This window comes from Anolis carolinensis, chromosome 2, assembly GCF_035594765.1.
Source record: "Anolis carolinensis isolate JA03-04 chromosome 2, rAnoCar3.1.pri, whole genome shotgun sequence".
Classification (NCBI taxonomy): domain Eukaryota; kingdom Metazoa; phylum Chordata; class Lepidosauria; order Squamata; family Dactyloidae; genus Anolis; species Anolis carolinensis.
In genome coordinates this window covers 16470586-16489095 of record NC_085842.1, presented here as the reverse complement: position 1 = coordinate 16489095, position 18510 = coordinate 16470586, and the positions used below count along the sequence as shown (strand labels likewise).

The window sequence follows — 18510 nt, the reverse complement described above, 5'->3', positions numbered from 1 at the left end:
TGAGCACAATACTCCTGACCTCACGATCGTGGGAAGAAACAAAGTATGGATCGCTGTTGTTACAATCCCTGGCAACAGTAGGATTGACGAGAAGCAACTAGAAAAACTGGAAACGATACGAGGATTTGAAGATTGAACTGCAAAGACTCTGGCACAAGCCAGTGGGGACTGACACACTGGGTGCAGTGCCTAAAGACCTTGGTTTGCACTTGAAAACAATCAGCGCTTACAAAATTAACATTTGTCGGCTGCAAAAGGCCACCCTACTCGGATCTGCATGCATTATTTGCCTGTACAACACATAGCCCTAGACACTTGGGAAGTGTTTGAGGCGTGATCCAATACAATAGCCAGGATAGTGATCTTGTTTGCTGTGGACTAATCTTTTTGTGTATCAAATAACAATAATAATAGCAGCAAGAATACTGTAGAGGTGTTGTCGAGCAAATTTAGGGTTTGTCCCTGGAGCAGGTGGAGCATTTACCCTGTGCCCTCTGTTCAACTTGGAATGCTATTACTACTCCCCTTTGATGGGTTGTCACATTGTCGTGGTGAGAGGGCTTGTGTCTTCCAATGAATCGGCAGGTGAAGCCGTCAGAGTCAGGTACTCCTAGGGAGGCCCACAGGGAGAAACCAGACCAAACACAATCTAAACTCCTCAATGGCAGAGCCAGTGGAGGATGGTATACATTACTATGGCTGTGAAGGCGGAAGAAGACTGCTACAAATGAGAAGCCACTGTCGTCGGGTAAACCATGCCACGGGATGGGACCCTCATTCTGTGAAGACTGTGTGCAGATTGGCTGTGCACCGAATTCCACACATAAATTAAATTTACGCACTGGTTTCTTCCTGGAAAAAATAAAACAAAACCAACAAAAGTCCCATGGTGATCAGTGAGTGGTGACGGGGGAAGCACCTAGTGATAGACTGACACATGAGTAGTGGCTATGGATTCAGTGGCTCTACCTCAAGATCCAAGACAGTTGAATAGTCTGGCAGCTGTATCCATGACTGAGCAGAACTTTTTAGGATCCACTTTGCTTGCCCCACACAGGGAGGGGGCCTTGACCCCTTGACCCAAGATTTTATCATTACAGTTTTTGTATGTGATCTTTTATGACTTGTTTTTATTGTTGATTGACTTGTTTTATTGCTTTGTTTTTATATTGTTGATATCCGGGCTTGGCCCCATGTAAGCCGCCCCGAGTCCCTTTGGGGAGATGGGGCGGGGTATAAAAATATTATTATTATTATTATTTTATTATGACACAGCAAACAAGACCTATATGCTGGATTTCATATCACAAAATCACAAGTCGAGCACTTCCCATGTGTGATGTATTTTCGGATGATGTGCGCAGATCCCAGTAGGGTGGCCTTTTGCAGTTGGCAGATCGTAATTTTGTCAATGTCTGTTGTTTCCAAATGCCGGCTGAGATCTTTTGGCACGGCACCCAATGTGCCCATCACCACCAGGACCACCTGCACTGGTTTCTGCCAGAGGCTTTGAAGTTCAATCTTGAGGTCCTGATAGCGGCTGAGTTTTTCCTGTTGTTTTTCATCAATGCGACTGTCACCTGGGATGGCAACATCAATTATCCAAACCTTGTTTTTTTCCACAACTGTGATGTCTGGTGTGTTGTGTTCCAGAACTTTGTCAGTCTGGATTCGGAAGTCCCACAGTATCTTTGTGTGTTCATTTTCCACGACCTTTGCTGGTTTGTGATCCCACCAGTTCTTTGCTGCTGGCAGGTGGTACTTGAGGCATAAGTTCCAATGGATCATTTGGGCCACACAGTTGTGCCTCTGTTTGTAGTCTGTCTGTGCAATTTTCTTACAGCAGCTGAGGATATGATCAATGGTTTCGTCAGCTTCCTTGCACAGTCTGCATTTTGGGTCATCAGCTGATTTTTCGATCTTGGCCTTAATTGCATTTGTTCTGATGGCTTGCTCCTGGGCTGCAAGGATCAGGCCTTCTGTCTCCTTCTTCAGGGTCCCATTTGTGAGCCAGAGCCAGGTCTTCTCCTTATCAGCTTTTCCTTCAATTTTGTCAAGGAACTTTCCATGCAGTGTTTTGTTGTGCCAGCTGACAGCTCTAGTTTGTAGTGCAGTTTTCTTGTACTGGTTTTTTGTCTTTTGTGTTTTGAGGAGTTTCTGATTTTTGACTTCAATCAAAGCAGGTTCTTCACTTTGCTTTACATATTCTGCCAGGGCATGTTCTTTTTCTTTGACTGCTTGTTTTACTTGTAAGAGTCCTCTGCCCCCTGATCTTCTAGGCAGATAGAGCCGGTCAACATCACTGTGAGGGTGCAGTGAATGATGAATGGTCATGAGTTTTCTTGTTTTTCTGTCCAAATTGTCCAGTTCTGCCTGTGTCCAATTTATAATGCCACAGGATGTTCACAATTTTGTCAATAATAATAATAATAATAATAATAATTATTATTATTATTATTATTATTGACAAAATTGTGAACATCCTGTGGCTCCTCCACAATGACATGATGGCAATAGTGTTGGACAACAATGGCTCCCGGATTCCCCGGTGGTGTAGTGGATTAAAGCCTTGTGACTTGAAGGTTGGGTTGCTGATCTGAAAGCTGCCAGGTTCGAATCCTTGGGCTCAGGCTGTGGCGCAGGCTGGAGAGCAGCTGCAATGAATCATTGCAATGAATCACTCTGACCAGGAGTCATGAGTTAGAGGCCCGCTCGGAGCCTATGTTTGTCTTGTCTTTGTTCTATGGTAAAAGGCCTTGAATGTTTGCCTATATGTGTAATGTGATCCGCCCTGAGTCCCCTTCGGGGAGAGAAGGGCGGAATATAAATGCTGTAAATAAATCCCACCGAGGGAGAGTGCGGATGAGCTCCCTCTATCAGCTCCAGCTCCATGCGGGGACATGAGAGGAGCCTCCCACAAGGATGATAAAAAAAACATCAAAACATCCAGGCGTCCGCTGGGCAACGTCCTTGCAGATGGCCAATTCTCTCTCACACACCAGAAGCAACTTGCAGTTTCTCAAGTCGCTCCTGGCACGAAAAAAAAGCAATGGCTCCCAAAGTGATCAATTCAAGGTGAAATCGGGTGCCAAACAGGGATGTGTAATTGCCCCAACGTTACTTTCCATCTTAATTGCTATTATACTGCACCTTGTTGGTGGAAGCTTCCCATTGGGTGGAAATAATCTGTCGGACTCTAACAACAATATTAATGTGTTGTCAAAGGCTTTCATGGCCGGGATTACAGGATTGTTGTATGTCTTTCGGCCTGTGTGGCCATGTTCCAGAAGTATTTTCTCCTGACATTTCGCCCCCATCTATGGCAGGCATCCTCAGAGGTTGTGAGGTATGCCTGCTATAGATGTGGGCGAAACGTCAAGAGAAAATACTTCTGGAACATGGCCACACAGCCCGAAAGACATACAACAACCCAACAATATTAATGTTACTATCATTCATTCAGGAGCCCCGGTAGCGAAGTGTGTTAAAGGGCTGAGCTGCTGAACTTGCAGACCGAAAGGTCCCAGGTTCAAATCCTGGGAGCGGCTTGAGCGCCCGCTGTTAACTCCAGCTCCTGCCAACCTAGCAGTTCGAAAACATGCCAATGTGAGTAGATCAATAGGTACCGCTCCGGTGGGAAGGTAACGGCGCTCCATGCAGTCATGCCAGTGGCCACATGACCTTGGAGGTGTCTACGGACAACGCCGGCTCTTCGGCTTAGAAATGGAGATGAGCACCAACCCCCAGGGTCAGACATGACTAGACTTAACGTCAGGGGAAAACCTTTACCTTTACCTTTATCATTCATTCATTCATTCGACTGCTCCCAACTCCAGCTCGAGTCCTCCAGTGGAAAGGGGGCACCAAACTCTTCAATACAGTCCATCCTGTGGTCACTCTATCTCCTCTGTAGGAAGGAGCATGACTATAGTAGGAAGGGGTGGGACCATGGGTAAGTGTGATATCAGGAGAATAGCCTGACCCCTTTTCAGTCCTTTTTGTGTGGGGAGAGAAGAAGAAGGCAGGAAAGTGGGAGAATTCAATGGTGGGGTGAAGGGGAAAGGCCCAGGCAGGGATGAGAGAAGAAGAGAGGGAGGTGATTAAGAGCAGAGCAGTCAATGTGGGAACAGGTTACAGGCTGAGATGCCCATGCACACAGTGAGCCCCGAGTGGGGAGAAGGGCCTGGTCTTGTTCAGGGATTCTTTGGAGGAGACATGCAAAAGGAACCGGGGTATGAGGAGTGGGATTTGGGCGCGCAACAAGGCTTCGGGTGGTTCAGCTACCAGGAGTTTGCAGGACCCCGAGAGGTGTGCAGCCGCCTCCACTCTCTGTGCCGCCTGTGGCTGAAGCCAGAGCGACACTCCAAGGCGGAGATGCTGGACCTGGTGCTCCTGGAGCATTTCCTGGCCGTCCTTCCTGCGGAGATGGAGCGCTGGGTGAGGGAATGTGGGGCAGAGACCAGTTCCCAGGCCGTGGCTTTGGCTGAAGGATTCCTCCTGAGTCGGGAAGAAGAGGAGAAATTCAAAGAGCAGCAGGTGAGTGGATTTTCTCCGAGACGTTTCAGAAGGTGAGATGTATTTGTTTGCAAGGATAGTAACAATGCTTGAACAAACTGTAGTTTAATTCCAATATGACATAGGCACTCCTGGTCAATCAAATAAGAAATCAAGACAAAGGAGCGTAGTCTGTGCTGAACAGATTTAAACTTTTCTGAAGTCATAGTTTGCAGTCTCAGTGTACTCCTGGATTCCTCCTTAAACCCGGTGCTCAGCTTTCTGGGTGACCAGCAGTGCATTTGCTCAGTTAAAAGTTGGATGCAACTGAATCTGTTCCTGCAGATGGGTCTGATGTGACCAGGGTGACATATATGCCCTAGTCCAGGGGTCCCCAAACTTTTAAAACGGGGCCAGTTCATGATCCTTCAGACCGTTGGAGGGCCGGACTATAGTTGGCCACCAAGCAATAATAATTAATAATAATAATAATAATAATAACAACAACAACAACAACAACAACAACAACAATAATAATAATGAAGAGGGTTGGAAGAGACCCTTTGGGTCATTTAGTCCAACCCCCTTCTGCCTCTGTGCACCAAAAGCACAAGCAAAGCACCCCTGACAGATGGCCACCCAGCCTCAATGTTAATAATAATAATAATAATAATAATAATAATAATAATAATAAAGAGGGTTGGAAGAGACCCCTTGGGTCATTTAGCCCAACCCGCTTCTGCCCTTGTGCCTTGGGGGCCAGATAAATAGCTTCGATGGGCCGCATCCGGCCCCCGGGCCTTAGTTTGGGGACCCCTGCCCTAGTCACTTTCAGCCTGAATGATTCTAATATGCTATACTTTGACAAGCTAGACCAGACATAGGTAAACTTCGGCCCTCCAGGTGTTTTGGACTTCCAACTCCCACAATTCCTAACAGCTGGGAGTTGAAGTGGGAAATGGGCCGAAGTTTGCCCATGCTTGAGCTAGACCATGTTTGGAGAAATGGTGAAAGATGCCATGACTCCCTGTGAGGAAGAATTAAGGGAGCTGGGTGTTTTTAGCATGGAGAAAGGAAGGCTGAGAGGAGATAAAAAGGTAAAGGTTTCCCCTGATGTTAAGTCCAGTCATGTTCGACTCTGGTGGTTGGTGCTCATCTCCATTTGGGGCCGGGCTGTGGCGCAGCTGGCTAGTAACCAGCTGCTATAATCACTACTGACCGAGAGGTCATGAGTTCGAAGCCCGGGTCGGGTTAAGCCTCCGACCATTAAAAAAATAAAATAAATAAAAATAGCCCCGGCTTGCTGTTGACCTATGCAGCCCCGAAAGACAGTTGCATCTGTCAAGTAGGGAAAATTTAGGTACGCTTTATGCGGGAGGCTAATTTAACTAATCTACAACACCATAAAACTGCCAGCAAAACACGAGGAAAAGAATGAGGAAGAACAGCCACCAATGGACGGTGAAGCAACAGCTCCCCCCGTGGCCGGAATCGTGAAGCTGGAAAGATGTTAAAATGCCTCTGTGTCTGTCTAAAACTGAATGTTGTTTGTCTGTTGGCATTGAATGTTTGCCATATATGTGTTCATTGTAATCCGCCCTGAGTCCCCTTCGGGGTGAGAAGGGCGGAATATAAATACTGTAAATAAGTAAATAAAATAAATTTCTAAGCCGAAGAGCCGGCGTTGTCCGTAGACTCCTCCAAGGTCATGTGGCCGGCATGACTGCATGGAGCACCGTTACCTTCCCGCCTGAGTGGTACCTATTGATCTACTCACATTTGTATGTTTTCAAACTGCTAGGTTGGCAGAAGCTGGGGCTAGCAGCAGGTGCTCACTCCACTCCCCGGATTCGAACCTGTGACCTTTCAGTCTGCAAGTTCATCAGCTCAACGCTTTAACACACTGCACCATAGGAGATAGGAGAGCCATATTTAAAGATTTAAAAGGCTGCCCCATTGAGGAGGGGCCTGGCTTGTTTCCTGTTGCTCAAGAATCCACCTAAACATTGCAAAGAACCTTCTGGCGCTGGGAGCTGTTCAGCAGTGGAATATGCTGCGGCTTGGGAGTGCGTTGGAGTCTCCTTCTTTGGAGGTTTTTAAGCAGAGGTTGGATGGCCATCTGTCAGGAGCGTTTCGAATGTATTTCCCTGCCTGATAGAAGGGGGTTGGACTGGATGGCCCTTGGGGTCTCTTCCACCTCTATGAATCTATGGAGCTCCAATTGAAGAATATTTTAATACTTCTGCTAGTTCAAAGAGCTGCAACCAGCAGATGGACACAGCTTCTTGTAACAGTTCCATTGGTTCCTGGTCGAAATACAAAGACAATCCAAAGTGGTAGGATTCAAAAACATAGTCTTTACTCTGGAATGCATACACTAGTGTGCAGGTGGAGGCAGCCCCTTCCTCCTGCAAAGGTCCTGCTACTGCTAGGATGCATTGTTTTGGCTCAGCACTAGTCCCATGGCTCTCCTCTCCAGCCACACATGGAGTGGCCCTCAGCTCAGGAGGGCTGTGGTTCTGATAGCACATCCCAGGATTTTCCCAGGTTGCATAGAAACTCATCTATCTCGTTAACTGAGGTATATTGGTATATGAAAACTCCCCACTGCTTTCCTCTTTTTTTTTTTTCTTTTTTTTTTGGAAACCATGCAAAGTAGTCATCCAGACTTTGTCCTTTTCCTTATTTTCTTTTTTCTTTCCTGTCCTCGGTACAGAACATCTTTGCCAAAGAGACGGTTGAGGTGAAGGATGAGTGGGCCACACAAGAAGGTAACAGCACATCCACCTCAGTGGGTAAGGATTCCTGCCAAGTTAATACGAAAATGTATCAAACAAGGCCACTAATAAAAGTTAATTCTTTACATCACTGGATAGTGATGTCAACATTTCATAATAATAATAACTTTATGTATTATTTATACCCTGCCACATTTAGAAAACACTGTGCGAACACCAAGCACAAAGTAGCTGCATGCAATAACATCCTGTGGAAACTTACTGGCAGCACATGGGGTGCAGACCCAATATTAATAAGAACATCAGCCCTGGCCTTGTCTTATTCAGCTGCTGAGTATGCCTGTCCCGTCTGGCATAAATCTGCCCACGTGAAGCAGGTGAATATATCACTGGATGAGACATGTAGAATAATCACAGAATGTCTTAAACATATACATATTAATATTTTTTTTCGTGTCAGGAGCAACCAGAGTTGCTTCTGGAGTGAGAGAATTGGCCGTCTGCAAGGACATTGCCCAGGGGACGCCCGGATGTTTTGATGTTTTACCATCCTTGTGGGAGGCTTCTCTCATGTCCCCACATGGAGCTGGAGCTGATAGAAGGAGCTCATCCACGCTCTCCCCAGGTGGGATTCGAACCTGGCAGCTTTCAGGTCAGCAACCCAACCTTCAAGTCACGAGGCTTTAATCCCCTAGGCCACCAGAGGCTCCTCATATTAAATTAAAAAACAGACATCATCCCTTAAAATCTAGAATTGTATGGTATAAAACGATTAAAACATCTGCACCACTGCATAGGTTAGTGAGACCAAGGTCCAGTTTAAAAAATGTCATCCGATTAGGTTATCTGACCATTGACATTTTTATGTTTGACCATTATCAAAGGCCTGTTTGTAAAGCCAGGTTATCAATTCTTCTGGAATATTGAAAGTGTGGAGGCTTGTTTAATTTCCTTGGGGAAAGTGTTCCAGAGCCAGGAGGCCACTTCCGAGAAGACCTTCTCCCTTGTCCCCACCAACCACGCTTGCGACAAGGTTGGTACTGTGAAATCCCAGTCGATCTCAGGGCCCGCACAGGGTCATAGAGGGAGATGTGCTCGCATAAATAGCCTGGACCTGAACCATTTAGGGCTTTGTTGGTAATAACCTCCACTTTGAATTGGGCCTGGTAACATATAGGTAATCAATGGAGCTGCTTTAGGAGGGGTGTGTGTGTGTGTGTGTGTGTGTGTGCTCCCTATAATTTGCTCCAGTTTAGTTGAAGTTTCTGGACTGTCTTCAAAGGTATCCCCATGTAGAGGGCATTACAGTAATCTATCCAAGAGGTAAATAAGGCATGGACCACCTTGGCCAAGTCAATTGGCCATGGTGTTAACAGGGATCTAAAGCAGGCTCAGCCCACTCCACCTTTCTTAATTGTGTTGTCAAAGACTTTCATGGCCGGAATCACTGACTTGCTATGAGTCTTCCAGGCTCTATGGCCATGTTCCATAAGCATTTTCTCCTGATGTTTCACCTGCATCTATGGCAGACAACCTCTGAGGATGTCTGCCATAGATGCAGGCGAAACGTAACAAGAAAATGCTAAGCTCTGCTAAGCTCAGGATTACTTTAGTTTGGCTGTTATGTTCTAATTGTTTTTGTATATACGGTATGGCATTTGCCACAGAATATAGACAGGTTGAAGAAGTTATGTTGAATAAGAATACTGACATGTTAGCACAGACCTCAGCATTTCCCTTTTCTCTCATACTAAAAGGGAGGGGATTGAAATGCAAGCTGTACTAGATGGAAACACTATGATTTTAAACCAAAAGGTTGTAGTAACACTATATCCCATAGGACACAGTTCTAAGCTAAAATCTATGTTGCTTCTCAAAGGAAAAGTACTTAAGTGCTGGACACTTATTTATGGCATTACAAACAGCATTAGAGAAGTCTACTCTCCTTTGTCCCTTAAAGAGGAATTCTGTAATGTGGTTGCCTCTCAATCAAATTCCTAAGACTTTTCTTGAAAATGGTAAGATCAAATGCAACTCTTTAGTTCTGTCTGGTCTTCTTTCTTTCTTCAGATACTTTGATCAAGAGCATTTCCATGTAGCAGTTACTTTAATTCTGCTATTACCTTCCTATTTGTGTATTTGGGTGCCAATGCTTTTTGCTCTCTGCCTGTAACAGAAATATTAAATCAGAAACAGAGAGTGTAGTAAAGAATACTCCTTGATCCATTTTATTTTCCTTACAGGAGGTGCAACAAGGACATGGACAAAAGCATCTCTTTACACGGATGAACCTCAAACAGTTCCTATGAGGCCGAACCAGGTGAGGGACAGGATTCCTGTTGGGTGGAGAAGAAGGTTGGCTGGGCGCTCTTGTTCTTTGAAGACCGTCACATTCTTAGCAGAACTCCTACCTAGTCTTTTCCTCGTGGCAGACCTTTCAACACCATGCCTCATGGGTCATGTCTTTTTTAATTCAGGTGACGTTTCAAGAGGTGTCTGTGGATTTCACGGAGGAGGAGTGGGCCCTGCTGTCTCCAGGCCAAAGGGCCCTCCATGGAGAAGTCATGGATGAGAATCTGAGGATGGTATTCTCTCTGGGTAAGACCCCTTTCTCTTCCTTTCAAATCAGTTTACAAGAGCAAAAGCATTGTTTTAGAACTCTTCTTTGGCCTTCCTGTATTTGTCATGTACAGGCTAACTTTCTTCCAGAAACTGAAATATCTCAAAAGTCTAGAAGCTTTAGTCAGAAAAACAGAGTGCATTTCACTACAAAGTCATTAAGACACAAGGATTAGGGGTTATACAACGTATAGTTTTGCTGTGGATTTTCTCCAGATGTGCAAGTGTGGCTTTAGCTCTTGCATCATTCTTAACATATTCAAAAGCCTTCTTAGATAAGGAATTTGCAGTTAAGGCTCTCACCCATCTGTCGATTTCTGTCCCCGCTTCATAGTCATCGTCATCAGCTTGTGGTGGATCTTGTTGACAGACCTTGGTTTACTTTGAATCCAGAAGTAGCTCCAGTCTCATCTTCCAAGTTGAATAGTTAGACTCAGGAAGAACTCTTGTTTCCTTCCCATTTTTTGCATCCTTCCAAAAATAGAGATGCTCCAAAACTCCAAAAACTCCCGAAACCTCCAAAACCCTTTGAAATAAGCCTCTCTGCTCTATTTAGCCTTCCTATTTTTCATTCAAGCCTGGGAACCTAGACTAGGTACACAGCCTGGGCCCATAACCCTTTTTGTTAGGGAAATACTATCCTAAAATATAGCAGAGCATCCAAAAATGAAACAGGATACGAAAAGTTGAGCATTCAACTCATTAGCCAGTAGAGCGTGAGATTTCAAAATCCAAAGAGTATCTATTTTTCAGGGAAGGGGATGGGAGACTTGGTGGAGCTGGTCCCTCAGGAAAAGCATTGTAGAGACTCTGGAGTGACATCTCTCTTTTGAGAAGCTTCCATAGTTTAATGTCAATCGATGTCAGCTTAATAATTGTGTTAAGTCTTTCACTTACTTCTATATATCTCGGTTAGGCTATGAGTAGTTGTGCTTTTCTTTTTCAGGTTGGGATGAGCAAGAGAGTGAGAACAACAGAGAACCAAGCAAGGCATTCCTGCCAAGGAACAAGCAGAAGCAGATGAAAAGGAAGAAAAGAAAATCAGACACTAACGCCAACAGAAGGAACACATATCCTGCTTCTCAGGAGGGTGACATCTCAGTTGAAGAACTAACAGAGAAAGGGAAAGAAAGGAATAAATGTTTTTATCCCCTGTGTGAGAAAAGCTTTAGGTGCAAAGGAAGCCTTGTTGTTCATAGAAGAATTCACCCAGAGGAGATATCTTTCAATACTGGTGAGTGGGAAAGGACACCCAGTTTAAGGAAGTCTCTGATTTCCCATGAAAGATTTCAAACGAGAGAGAAAGCTTTTAACTGTTGGAGGTGCAAAAGGAGCTTCAAGTGGCGGTCACACTTTGTGTCACACCAAAGAACTCACACAGGAGAGAAACCCTTTATATGTCTAGAGTGTGGAAAGACCTTCGCCGTGAAGAAAAACCTCACTCGTCATCTGGCCACGCACACAGGAGAGAAACCGTTTCAGTGCCTGGTGTGCGGAAGCAGCTTCTCTCAAAAGGCACACCTGATTCATCATTACAGAACGCACACAGGACAGAAGCCATTTCAGTGCTTGGAGTGTGGGAAAAGTTTCAATCAGAAGACGCACCTCACCAGTCATGAAGCAACTCACATGGAAGAAAAACCATTTAAATGCTTGGAATGCGGGAAAACGTTTAGTCAAAAAACAGGCCTTAGTCGTCATCTAGCCACTCACACTGGAGAGAAGCCCTTTCAATGCGTGGTGTGTGGCAAAGGTTTCATTACCAAATCACATCTCACTACTCATCTTGCAACTCACACGGGGGAGAAACGGTTTCAGTGCTTGGAGTGTGGGAAGTGCTTCACTCAAAAGCAACACCTCACTCGCCATTACAGAACTCACACAGGAGAGAAACCATTTCAGTGCTTGGAGTGTGGAAACCACTTCAGTGGAAAATCAGCACTTCTGGCACACCAAAGAATTCACACAGGGGAGAAACCCTTTGGATGCTTGGATTGTGAAAAGAGTTTCAGGCATAAATTAAGCCTCACTTGCCATCAAGCAACTCATACAGGTGAGAAATCATTTAAATATTTGGAATACGGGGGGAAATTAATTGGGAAAGAAAGCCTCACTTGTCATGAAGTTAGTCACTCAGGGGAGAATCTATTTCAGTGTATGGAGTGTGGGAAAAGCTTCAATCGGAAGTCAATCCTCATATCACATCAAAGAATCCATACCGGAGAAAAACCATTCAAATGCTTGGTGTGCGGAAAGTGCTTCAGGCAGAAATGTATGCTTTCATCACATGAAAGAACTCATACAGGGGAGAAACCATTCAAATGTGTGACTTGTGGAAAATGTTTCAGTCAAAAAGTAAGCCTCAATTGTCACCAAAGAATACACACAGGGGAGAAACCATTTCAGTGCTTGGAGTGTGGGAAAAGCTTCTCGCAGAAAATACACCTCAATCGCCATGTTACAACCCACACAGGAGAGAAACCCTTTGAGTGCTTGGAGTGTGGAAAGAAGTTCACCTTGAAACTGGCCCTTGTGTCGCATCAAAGCATACATACGGGGGAGAAGCCTTATAAGTGTGCGGAGTGTGGAAAAAGTTACCCATACAAATTAAGCCTAAATCGCCACCAAGCCACTCATTCGGGAAAAAAACAATTTCAGTGCTTGGAGTGTGGAAACAGCTTCAGGGAAAAATCAGCACTTCTGACACATCAAAGAATTCACACAGGGGAGAAACCATGTTGATATTTGTAGTGTATAAAGAGCTTCAGGCATAGAAAGCTTCACATGTAAGATTCTAGAAGTTCTTGGAGTTGAAATCAAGCTCACAACAACAACACGCTGGAAGCAAATGATTTATTCCATCTTTCCCACTCAAACACCCTGTAATATCACAGCCCAACTCCCATCTGCCCCAGTGTGCCCACAGTCTGTTAACTGCAATTTCTATTTCCCTCACAAAACAGATGTCTTACCTACACTACCCTGTTCCCAGCCTCCCTTCCTCCTACCTCCCTTCTTTCTGGCAGAGAACCGAAGTAGCCAGTTCCAGGCTGCTATGGTGATCCTGACATCACAAATCATCAATCAACTCACTCGGGAGAAACAGTTTATGTCTGTAGTTTGGAAAGGGCTTCACTTGGAAGGAAAGACTCACTTGTCATCTGGCAGCACATAAAAGAGAGAAACCATTTTCATATTTCAGTGTGGGAAGAGATTCTCCCAAAAGCAACACCTCACTCGCCATTACAGAACCCACACAGCAAAGTATCCCTTTGAGTTTTTGGAGTGTGGAAACAGGTTCAGCTCAAAGTCGGCCCTTGTGTCACATCAAAGTATAGATGTGGGGGAGAAACTTTGTAAGTATGCGGAGTGTGGAAAAAGTTACCCATAAGCCTAAATCACCACCAAGATTATGGAAAGAGCTTCAATCAGAAAATACGTCTCACTCGTCCTCTGACAACTCACATAGGAAAGAAATCAGTAAAATGGTTGAATTCCTACATTATACCACACCAAAATATTCATGTTTTATAGAAATGATATGAATTCATGGAGGGTGGCAAAAATAAAGAATAGTTTCGGAAATGCAACGTAGGTGGAACCATGTCAAAGTTTAGAACATTGTTGGAATTTCAGAGCTCACAAACCTTATGTTGTATTCCCACAAGCAATAATATAATTTTCTTCACAGCTAACACCTCAGGTTTGGACTGTTTAAGTGTGTCCTTTTTCTTTGTGTTTTGTGATGATGATGGTGAGAGACAGTGTATAAAGGGGGGAAGGGGAGATCATTCATGGGATGTTTTCATTAATTGAGGAATTGGGTTGTAGCCTTTGTAATATTATTATTGCTCACCTCTCCTTGTGGATTGAGGTATGTTACAGCATAATTAAAACACAAAAATATTGTAAAAATTCTAGAAATATACATATTAAAATGTATTTCAATAAAGATGCATATTTAAAACATATTTCTATAAAATACATATTAAAATACACAAAATGCAAGTTGAAAATTCATGCTTATAACTATATATTTTATAACCCCTAATCCTTCATTTCTAATGACTATTTAGTGAAATCTACTCTTGTTTTTCTGACTAAAGCTTCTAGATTTTTGAGAACTTTTCTAGATTAGAGTTAGCCTGTACATGACAAATACAGGAAGGCTGAAGAAGAGCACCAAAACAATGCTTTGTCTCTTGCAAATTGATTTGATGAGCTGCAAGGGGAAAGGAGAGAGGACACAGCGGTCAAGTTCTCTTCCATCACTTCTCCATGGAGAGCCCTCTCCTCTGTGAAATCCACAGCCACCTCTTGAAATGTCACCTGAATTAAAATGACATTAGGAAAAAGCATTCACATAGACATACACAAATAGGAAGGTAATAGCAGAATCAAAGTAACTGCCACGTAAAAATTATCTTAAAGTATTTATTTTATTTACAGCATTTATATTCCGCCCTTCTCACCCTGAAGGGGACTCAGGGTGGATCACATTACACATATAGGCAAACATTCAATGCCTTTTAACATAGAACAAAGACAAGACAAACATAGGCTCTGAGCGGGCCTCGAACTCATGACCTCCTGGTCAGAGTGATTCATTGCAGCTGGTTGCAGCTGGCTTGCTCTCCAGCCTGCGCCACACCCCGGGCCTTCATAAAGTATATGAAAAAAGAAATATGACGAGTCAGAACTTAAATTGCTGCATTCAATGCTAACATTTTAAGGAAAGGTCTTGGACATTCTTCCTCCTCCTTCTCCCCATACAAATAGGACTGAGAGGTTCCCTAGCTGTCACTCATGGCCATGGTCCCACCCCTTCCTACTATACTGGATATGTAGGTGACCGCGGGGTCTTATTCTTGACCGGCATGTTCTACCACAGTGAGGACATCAGTTTCCAGGTGGAAGGCGGTCCTGATCAGAGTTGGCTTGATGCGCCTTCCTCTTGGAATGTTTCTCCCTTTCGCCCTCCATTCGTGCCTCTTCAAATTCCACAACACTGCTGGTCACAGCTGACCTCCAACTAGAGCGCTCAAGGGCCAGAGCTTCCCAGTTCCTTCTTGGTGTCTTTGCTACAGTTCTTAAGGTAATAATAATAATAAGAAGAAGAACAACAAAAACAACATTATTTTTATACCCCGTCTCCATCCCCCCAAAGGGACTCAGGATGGCTTTCATGGGGCCAAGCCCAAACAATGACAATAAAACAAAATATAAAAAACAGTACAAAACTCAAACGAGAGCGAACTGGACCAAAGTCCATGGAGTGAAATGAGATAGATAAAGTGCTGCATTTAATAAGAGGCTCGGATGATTAAAGTCATCAGAAAAATTAAAATACATCGCATTACCGGGCTGTGGCGCAGGCTGGAAAGCAAGCCAGCTGCTACAAATCAACAAATCACTCTGACCAAGAGGTCATGAGTTCAAGGCCAGCCCGGTGCCTGCGTCTTGTCTCTGTCTCTGTTCTGTGTCATGGCATTGAATGTTTGCCTTTATGTGTAATGTGATCCGCCCTGAGTCCCCTTCGGGGTGAGAAGGGCGGAATATAAATGCTGTAAATAAATAAAATAAATAATTAAAAACACATCACATCACAGTTATACTCACTAAACATTGCTGCTGCTCAGTCGTTTAGTCGTCTCCGACTCTTCGTGACCTCATCGACCAGTCCACGCCAGAGCTCCCAGTATATTTGGATCACTGTGATGTTAAATGGCTTGCCTTGAACTCGAATTGAGATCATTCTATCATTTTTTGGGGTTGTATCCAATCACTGCTTTCACAACTTTATTATTAACTATGAAGGCTACTCCATTTCTTCGGTGTTCCTCTTGTCTGCAGTAGTAGATCTGGTGGTCATCTTTTGTGAAGTGGCCCATTCAGTCCATTTCAGTTCACTGACTCCCAGAATGTCTATCTTTAATCTTGACATCTCACCAGTAACCACATCCAGTTTTGCCTGGCTCATAGATCTTACATTCCAGGTTCCTATAGTGAGTTGATCTCTAGAACATCGGATTCGTCCTTCACCTCCAGCCGTTAGCCTTCCTTTCGGCTTTGAGCTAACTGCGTCATCACATCTGGGGCTACTTGGACTAGTCCTCTGTTCCTCCCTAGTTGCATTTTGACCATCTTCCGACCTGGGGTCCTATCTTCCGATGGTATACTGACATTTCTCTGGTTGTACTGATCCATATAGTTTTCATGGCAAGAATACTGGGGTGGGTTGCCATTACCTTCCCCAGGGATCGTGCTTGGTCTGACTTCTCTGCCATGACCTTCCCGTCTTGGGTGGCCCTGCACGGTATAGCTCATGGCCTCATCGAGGCACTCAAGCCCCAGCACCACGTCAAGGTAACGATCCTTTGCACAGGGCACTAAACATTAAAAACAGTAAAATCCATTGAAATCATAAAATCATAGTCTAAACCTGAGCAAGGATTATAAAACAAACTGGGCCAAAGTGCACATAGATTATACTGTGAACGAGAAAATGAAGTAGAAAGCCCAAGTGCTGCAATTGATAGGAGATTTGGGCTGTGGTACACACTGAAATTATTTCTAACTGATGGGATAGAATAAAATACATCAAGTACAGTAATGGTCACTGGGACGGGTACCTAACATGGGATGATTATTCACTCTCCAAAAGCCTGCAGAGTGGGTGCCTGCCTAATCTCCCTGGGGAGCGGGTTCCAGAGTCGGGGGAAACCACAGAGAAGGCCCTCTCCCTCGCCCCCAGAAGCCGTGCCTGAGACGGAGGCAGGAGTGAGAGGAGGGCCTCCCCCAAAGATTGAAGAGATTGCGCCGGTTCATAGGGAGAAATGCGGTCATGAAGGTAGGCAGGTCCCGAACCGTTTAGGGCTTTGTGGGTAATAACCTGCACCTTGAATTGGAACCGGAAAGTAAACAGCAGCCAGTGGAGCTCCATGAACAGGGGGGTTGACTGCTCCCTGTAAGTCGCACCAGTTAGCCTGGCTGTCGAGAGTTGGACCAATTGAAGTTTCTGGGTGTTCAAGGGCAGCCCCACATAGAACGCATTGCAATAATCCAGTCTAGAGGTAACCAAGGCATAGGTCATCATGGCCAGATCAGACTTCACAAGGTACGGTCGCAGCTGGCACACAAGTTTTAGTTGTGCAAAGGCCCTCCCAGCCACCCTGACACCTGAGCATCAAGCGTTAGCACTGAATCCAGGAGGACCCCTGGACTGTGGACCTGTGTCTTTGAGGGAGTGTGACCCCATTGAACACACGTTGCCACACTATACCCTGGTCAGTCATTTGACCGACCTGGAGGACCTCTGTCTTGTCAGGATTTAGCTTCAGCTTGTTAGCTTTAAGACCGTCTTTCAATCTCTTTCCCTGTCCAACAACATTCTGTTTTCTGTTCTTGAGTTGGGAGTAGAGTAACTGCTTTGGGAAACGGTGAGCGGGCATTTGGACAACGTGGCATTCAGTCCAGTGGAGGTGATGGTGTAGGAGCATCGCTTCAAGGCTGGTGGTCTTTGCTTCTTTCAACACACTGACCTTGGTCTGCCTGTCTTCCCAAGAGATTTGCAGGATATTGTTGTTGTTATACTAACAACAATATTAATTGGACTTCCCCGCACATGAGCTTGAGTCCTCTGCTACTCAGTCGTTTAGTCGTCTCCAACTCTTCATGACCTCATGGACCAGTCCATGCCAGAGCTCCCTGTCGGCCGTCACCGCCCCCAGTTCCTTCAAGGTCAACCCAATCACTTCAAGGATACCGTCCATCCATCTTGCCCTTGGTTGGCCTCTCTTCCTTTTTCCTTCTATTTTCCCCAGCATCGTGATCTTTTCAAAGCTTTCCTGTCTCCTCATGATGTGGCCAAAATACTTCAGCTTTGCCTCTACTATCCTTCCCTCCAGTGAGCAGCCATTGGGCATTATTTCCTGGAGGATGGACTGATTGGACCTTCTTGCGGTCCAAGGCACTCAGGATTTTCCTCCAGCACCAGAGTTCAAAAGCATCTATCTTCCTTCGCTCAGCCTTCCTTATGGTCCAGCTCTCACATCCATAGGTTACTATGGGGAATACCATTGCTTTGACTATGGGGACCTTCGTTGCCAGTGTGATGCCTCTGCTCTTCACTATCTTTTCAAGATTGGTCATTGCTCTCCTCCCAAGAAGTAAACATCTTCTGATTTCCTGGCTGCATCTGCATCTGCAGCGATCTTTGTGCCTAGAAATATAAAGTCTGTCACTGCCTCCACGTTTTCTCCCTCTATTTGCCAATTATCCATAGTTGTAGTTGCCATGATATTGGTTTTCTTGACGTTTAACTGCAACCCAGCTTTTGCACTTTCTTCTTTCACCTTGGTGATAAGGCTCCTCAGCTCCTCCTCGCTTTCGGCCATCAGAGTGGTATCATCTGCATACCTAAGGTTGTTAATGTTTCTTCCAGCAATTTTAACTCTAGCCTTGGATTCGTCAAGCCCCACATGTCGCATGATGTGAAGTTGAATAGGGAGGGTGAAAGTATGCAGCCCAGCCGCACTCCTTTCCCAATCTTGAACCAGTCTGTTGTTCCGTGATCTGTTCTTACTGTGGCTACTTAGTCCTCTAGCGGGCGCCAAAGTTTTCAATACAGTCCCTCTGAGGTCCCTGTGGCTGCCTCCCG

At 44.9% G+C, this 18510-nt stretch overlaps 1 protein-coding gene and 1 long non-coding RNA gene across 2 annotated transcripts; one reads left to right on the top strand and one right to left on the bottom strand.

Moving 5' to 3' along the window:
- Positions 1 to 3920: 3920 nt before the first annotated feature.
- LOC134296986 (oocyte zinc finger protein XlCOF6-like) lies at positions 3921 to 13822 on the top strand. Its single transcript, XM_062973243.1, has 5 exons — positions 3921 to 4536; positions 7211 to 7289; positions 9476 to 9552; positions 9710 to 9830; positions 10798 to 13822. The coding sequence occupies exons 1-5, from the start codon at positions 4144 to 4146 to the stop codon at positions 12591 to 12593; spliced, it is 2466 nt and encodes an 821-aa protein (XP_062829313.1). The 5' UTR covers positions 3921 to 4143; the 3' UTR covers positions 12594 to 13822.
- Positions 12691 to 18504, bottom strand: LOC134297000 (uncharacterized). The gene is made up of 2 exons (XR_010003752.1): positions 15471 to 18504; positions 12691 to 14180 (listed from the first exon to the last, which is right to left on the bottom strand). It is a non-coding gene; the product is annotated as an uncharacterized LOC134297000 (long non-coding RNA).
- Between the last annotated feature and the right edge of the window lie 6 nt (positions 18505 to 18510).